General features: G+C 36.7%; 1 protein-coding gene across 1 annotated transcript in view; it reads left to right on the forward strand.

Moving 5' to 3' along the window:
• Positions 1-1178: 1178 nt before the first annotated feature.
• LOC132177097 (probable serine/threonine-protein kinase At1g09600) overlaps positions 1179-6740 on the forward strand; it is a gene marked incomplete in the record, with an annotated part of 12699 nt that continues 7137 nt past the window's right edge. Inside the window, 4 exon segments of the mRNA XM_059589315.1 lie at positions 1179-2621; positions 3159-3443; positions 5034-5351; positions 6234-6458. Coding sequence (XP_059445298.1) covers positions 2160-2621; positions 3159-3443; positions 5034-5351; positions 6234-6458 — 1290 coding nt within the window.

The following is a 6740-nucleotide window of genomic DNA, read 5'->3' on the forward strand; positions in this document are numbered from 1 at the left end:
CATGCCTACTTTCAATGGATAAGGTCTTGCGCCCCAAAACCTATTTGGCAATATTGAGACTCGTTACTGGGCACAAGCCCATTACAACAATAAATATGTGAAGGGACTCATAGCGCTCTGTAATTCTTTTGCCACTTTTCAAAAGCAAATAGTATCTTAGACATCTAAGCTATCTTCCACCGGCCTACTCCAGCAAGTTTATCTCACTGTTCATTGTATTTGTAGGTGTGGACAAGTCACTATTCCAAAAACTGTTCAATAAAAATATATTTTACTTTTACCTTCAATGTTTTTTTTTGTTTTTGTTTTTATTTTTTTGAATTTCCGGATCTAAAATCTGTTCAAGAGAACAATTTCAACTGGAATGGTGAAAAAAAAAATAGAGCGTTGATAGTAGTTGTATTATAACTTTCACTACAAGTTATTTATAAAATTAATGTTATAGTTCATATAGTTTTTACAATGTTAACTACTAAATAATCAAATATGATTATGGCATTGCTATGTGAAGTTATGACCTATTACGTCAGTATGTAAGCCTACATATGGCTTACAACGTCAGACATTAAATACTTAAATTGATTGTAATTAACACACTAATGTTATGCAGTTATAATAAAAACTATAGTTGGCAAATTACCAGCATTAGCTGAGCGGCTAATTCTGCAGACCACATGCTAGATAAGGTTGTAATTGAACAAGTCATTGATCAAATTTGGCTAGAACAAATTTATAGTATATATGTGATCTTGTTTCTTTGGAGCAATATGCTCTAATTTCTTGATTGACGAATGAAACAAAATATTTATTGAAAAAAAAAAAAAAAAAATTAATAGAGTTGACTCGTATTTGTCAAACAGTCATGTTCTTCAGACCAAACTAAAAAGTTGACTATTCAGGCCTGGCCCATAATCAGTCCATTATGTCCATATCACCCAGCTCTCACAATAGGGACCGGGCCAGGCCCATTTAACGTCCTGTCAAAAAGGATATTTAGTGTGGGACAAGACCCAAGAAAAAAATAAAATCAGAAAATAACAAAAATAAAAAATAAAAAGTGGGACCAGTTATATCCATGGGCCCCGCACCTCGCAACGTGGCACCACGTCCGCTCTCTGTTCAAGCAACCTGCCAACCAGATCTCTCTCTGCGATTTGTATCTGACTCTAGAGCAGAGCTCTGTTTTGTTCTCTGTTTCTCTCTGTTTCCAAAAACAGAGTATTAATCGCAGATGAAAATCTGGGTGAAGCTTATTAATGAGTTAACTTCACATTATTCTGTTCCAACACAATTATCCGTTGGCAATTCGTATTTATAGGATCACCCAGATCCAATCCTCTATCTCTCTTTCTGTTTCTCTTTTCTAGAACGTCTAAATTTTATGTGTGTGCCAACTCACATTTGGAATCCAAACATACATGAAAATCTGGTTTTTTTTTTTTTGGGTGTATTTTTAGTTAGTCTTGTGTGGCTTTAGTTGGCATTCAACGAATTCATAGCAAAGATTTCGGGGACTTCAATTAATGTGTCTCGTTTGGTTATTCTAATTCTGATTTTTTTTTTTTTTTGTCTGTTGTAAAATGCTGGTTTCACCGTTCTCATTCTGGCTCCCCACCAATTGGGGGGACTTTCTTTCTGAGTTTTGGGATCTGGGTCGGTGTATATTTGTGAATTAGGCTTTTGGGCATTCTTAAGTTGCGTGAAAGATATTGACTTTATCGCCTGTTTTCCTTAATCGGGTCGTATGTGATTGAGTTTTTTGATTTGAAGACCTGGGTCGTTGTACATTTTCAGGATACGCTTCTGGGGTCTCTCAGTTTGGATTTGAATATACCATTGTTGTTAGTTTTTTTTTTTTTTTTTTTTTTTGATTTCTTTGATTTAGGGATCTGAGTTATCTCTCATTTGCCTTGGAAAATCTGAAGACTTGGTTTGAAGGGCTAGTTTGGAGAAATTATATCAATAGGAGAATTACACAGTGCAAATAGTATATTTATAGGGAGCTTTCTGTATATATATATAGAGGGAATGGTGGTCGGATTTCGGGCTCAATGCCGCTAGAATTGCATCAGGAAAAACTGCATTTTGTGTTGGGAATAACAGAATCGAAGAACTTAGCTAGGGTTGTGTTTGGGAAAAGGGGACTGTGAAGTGGAATTATGGGCTGCGTTTGCTCGAAAGGGTTCTTTCCGCATGAATATGTGGCTGCGAATCATCTGAGTGTTAAAGCATTTAAAGGAAACAAACATAAAAAGCGGTTAGGTTCTTCCTTGAGGAGAGAGGAAGCTGTGGTGGAGGGTGATGGTTGTGGAAATGATTCCACCGCACGGTTGATAACCAATCCGCCCACAGAAAGTGCAGGTTCTACCACCATTTCGTGGGATGAGGGGGAGAAGAAGGTCCTTAATGAGAAACCGGGAAAACCACAGCTTCAAAAGCGGTCCTCAATGGATGTTGGAGGACAAGTAGAGCCTAGGGTATCTAGGATAGGTAGTTTGCTCAATGGGGAAAGAGGAGCACAAGTTGTAGCTGGATGGCCTTCTTGGCTGAGTGCAGTGGCTGGGGAAGCGATCAACGGGTGGGTGCCTCGAAAGGCAGAGTCATTTCAGAAGTTGGACAAGGTCAGCTTGTTATTTCTACATCCATATAAATTTGATAGCTCATTCATTGTGTTGATTCTTATGTTATCTCCTATGCAATTTTTTGTTGTTGTTGTTTTTAAGTAACAAGATATCATAAAAAAGCATAAGGCCCATGTACACTCGAATTATACAAGATAAGTCGCCAATTAGTAAGGGCAAGAAAACAAGAAAATCGTGATAACTAATCACTAAAAGAAAAACATAAACAGCTTCCAAATATACAATGTGTTGAAAAATAAAGATTTAATTTCCTCTAAAGTCGGTCGTGGGGTTCTTGAAACTTTTGTTATTTTTTCTTTATAAACACCACAAAAGGCACAAATACACCATTTTCCACACAGCTGCATCCCAGTGCTGCAGGCAATACAACCCATGCAAATTGTACTGGATTTTATGAAACCCACATAACCTTTTCTAGGCTGATTATTACGAATAAATTTTATGCTTGGCAAATGTCCACTTTTTATTGATTATTATTGTTTTTCTTTTTATTAATCTGTCCTGTCAATAGTGCAGATTGGACAAGGAACTTACAGCAGTGTATATAAAGCTCGGGATCTTGAAACGAACAAAATTGTTGCATTGAAAAAGGTGCGATTTGCTAATATGGATCCAGAAAGTGTTCGTTTTATGGCGAGAGAAATTATCATCCTGCGTAGGCTTGATCACCCAAATGTCATGAAGCTTGAAGGTCTGATAACTTCAAGGGTATCTGGCAGCTTATACCTTGTATTTGAATATATGGAGCATGATCTTGCTGGACTTGCAGCAACAACTGGGATCAAATTTACTGAAGCACAGGTAGCTTCTTTTATCCTGCTGATTAAATGGATTCTCGATGATAACAATGTAATCTTTGTCACTGAGTTGAACACAATTTGATTAATATATGTATTTTATTGGATAAGCCATGTTCAATATTGATATGAACAACTCCATAATATCGAGTATAGTTTTTATTATTTTGAAAACGTCAAGTTTTAATTGGATAGAGGAATCACAAGCTAAACCTACAAATTGGATCAGCTAAATACCAACTGCAAGATTGCTTTCTCTAATATTCAAACAACATAACCAGATATTTTTGATATGCCATAATTGTTTTTAGTCCCATAATTAATTGCAAAAAAATCTTTTACTTTGTTCAGAATTTGGAAGTTTAAGATGGCCTTCCATAAGAACATAATGGTATATCTTTAATAAAATGGACCATGTTATTAAGTATCTCAGGGCTTAGCTTGCATTCTTCACTACCCAAGATATAAATTAAACTCCCCTTATTGTCCAGAAATTCAGCCTCCTCAATAGCTAGGGTTGCCTCTGGATGCACCATGAACTTGGGTTCCTTATCAATAATGGTTTTAGTCTACTGGGCTGTCTCATAATAATTTCATGTGTTTAGGTATTCAGTGTGTGCGCCTAAAGCTATACAAAGTTTTAACATCCTCAAGAAACCACTGCTCATAATGCTTGATAAACTCCTTCACTTACAAATTAAATTGTCATTCCATGAATCCCCAAGTAATTATAATCTCATAATTTCCTGAATGGAATTCTTCTTTTTGGGATTTAAATTGAAGAACAGCATAATGGAGTGCTCTTGGAATATCTATGTTACAACCTGTGTTTTCTTGAGAAGAGAATGCACCCTGGTTGAGTTGATTTTAGCATTGAGGTTATCTAGATTCTGCTTTAGAAGGCTCTGAGATAAGTTAAGTTCCTCTCTTAAAGCAATCTCTGCACAAGGAAAGACAAATGGGAGTGTTGATATTTATAAGCTTGTTCTAGATCTACTTGAGATATGGAAGTATGAGCAATTGAGCATGCCTTTTTCTAATCTGGAATGGAAGTGATGCTTGAAAGTTCTCCAAATTCTAGGTGTTCCTTTTGTATACTTCCTCTACACTTAGGGGTGTCTCCCACTTTTAATAAAATTTGACAGTATGTATCCAAAAAAAAAGTTCTCCAAGCAGTCCTAGATATGACCATGTTTGATGTTTCACTTTTGCTGCTACTATGTGCTAGTTCTATTCCCAGAAAATCGTTCTTTGCATTAACTTGTCCTGCATCTGGTGCACCCATTCTTTTTTAAAACCAGATTTAATAAACCATTAAGTGAAGTCAGCTGGGATAAGAATGCAAAGATATATACTATAAAGTGAAGGGGCAAGACATTATCAGTTTTTGTGAAAATACCATTTGTTTTTATGACGACCTGCTGTACATAGCTCTGTGAGTCCATGGGTTGTCTGTTACTATAATACATCCTCATTTGATGAAAACTATTTATTCCTTTTGATGATTTCTTTTCTGTTTATTATAGAAAAAGCGAGACTTATTATTTTATATGGTTTCTTTACTCTTATATGAACCTTACACATTGGCTTGCAGATCAAATGCTATATGCAACAACTACTACATGGACTTGACCATTGTCACAGTCATGGTGTTTTGCACCGTGACATCAAGGGGTCAAATCTTCTGATTGACCATGATGGTAATCTAAAGATTGGTGATTTCGGGTTAGCAACCTTTTTCAACTCCAATCAGAAGCAGCCTCTGACAAGTCGGGTGGTAACTTTATGGTACCGACCGCCTGAACTTTTGCTTGGTGCTACAGACTATGGAATTGCTGTGGATTTGTGGAGTTCTGGTTGCATTCTTGCAGAATTATTTGCTGGGAAGCCTATAATGCCAGGAAGAACAGAGGTACTCTTTCCAATCTTTTCTTGGATGTGAAAAACCATGCAAGTTCTTTACACGTGAATTAGATGTGCTGAATCTCTACCGTGTCAAGAGAAGCTGCCTGAGGAAGTTTGCTTTACTTATTAGGATACCTGAATTTGGCGTTTAGAACTGCCAGGAGAAGGGCTTCTAAATGATGCACAGCAGGAAAGTGCTTGGAAATGGTATCACACACCGCATTGGACCACCATATGCATCAGCTTAAAAGCACAAGCCAGTAGATGGTTTACATTGTGACGGTGTGCAAACTGATAGCAAACTGATAGAAAGATCTATTTCGAACTCTGAAAATTCAACTTGACCTTATACCTGTTTCTTTAAGTGGGTCAGGAGTTCACATAGCAGGCAATGTAGAAAAGCCATTTTTTTGGTGTCTACTTTGTCCATTTCATTTCCTTGAAGATGAAAAAAGGTTAATTGTCCAGATTGATCGGCATTTAGTTGTTTATATCATGAATTTGTAAGAGATCCTTCCTCTGAACTGCTCAGGTTCATCAACAAGCAAGTGCCATTTAATGATGTTCAAACAACATGCACCAACACATATTGCATGACTTACAAGTCATCGTGTTTCTTAAAAAATTCATTTACTTTCAGTCTTTCACCTTGAATAGAAGAATCTGAACCTACCGTCCAAAGGGTTATTTTATTAGGATGTATAACGGGAAGATTCTGCTGGTCCCTTGTAATATACTGACTGTGTATTGCATGTAATTATTAGCTGGTGAATTTCAATGGTTTGTGTATACTAACGTAGCATGGATAAGTAACAAGCTTCACCTATTTTGAACTGTTCATATCTCTTATTTGTTTGGGCATCATGATGACAACAGTTATCATTTATAGGTTGAGCAACTGCATAAAATCTTCAAACTTTGTGGGTCACCTTCTGAGGAGTATTGGAAGAAGTCAAAATTGCCACATGCAACCATCTTCAAGCCTCAACATCCTTACAAGCGTATGGTTGCTGAGACATTCAAGGACTTCCCTGCATTGGCATTGGCCCTTTTGGATGTCCTTCTTGCAGTAGAACCTGAGGGCCGCGGAACAGCGTCTTCTGCACTCCAGAATAAGGTAAACTTGAGTTTTTTTGTTTCTTTCTAAATTGGGCTGTATAGCTTCGTTGGGTAATCTTTTTCAGTTGTGAGCATTCTTTCAAGTTATACTCTATGCTTTCTTCAACAATTATTTGATTCGAACCCTTTCATATATTAATTTGAAATCCATTTTAATAATTTTCCAGCCTTTATAATTAGAATTGTCCTTGACATTTTCTTTGAGAATGTTCTGTACGCTTTCCGACCATAATTATGCTCCATATTAGGTGTTTACTTCCCAGCCATGATTAGCATG

This window comes from Corylus avellana, chromosome ca4, assembly GCF_901000735.1.
Source record: "Corylus avellana chromosome ca4, CavTom2PMs-1.0".
Lineage (NCBI taxonomy): Eukaryota > Viridiplantae > Streptophyta > Magnoliopsida > Fagales > Betulaceae > Corylus > Corylus avellana.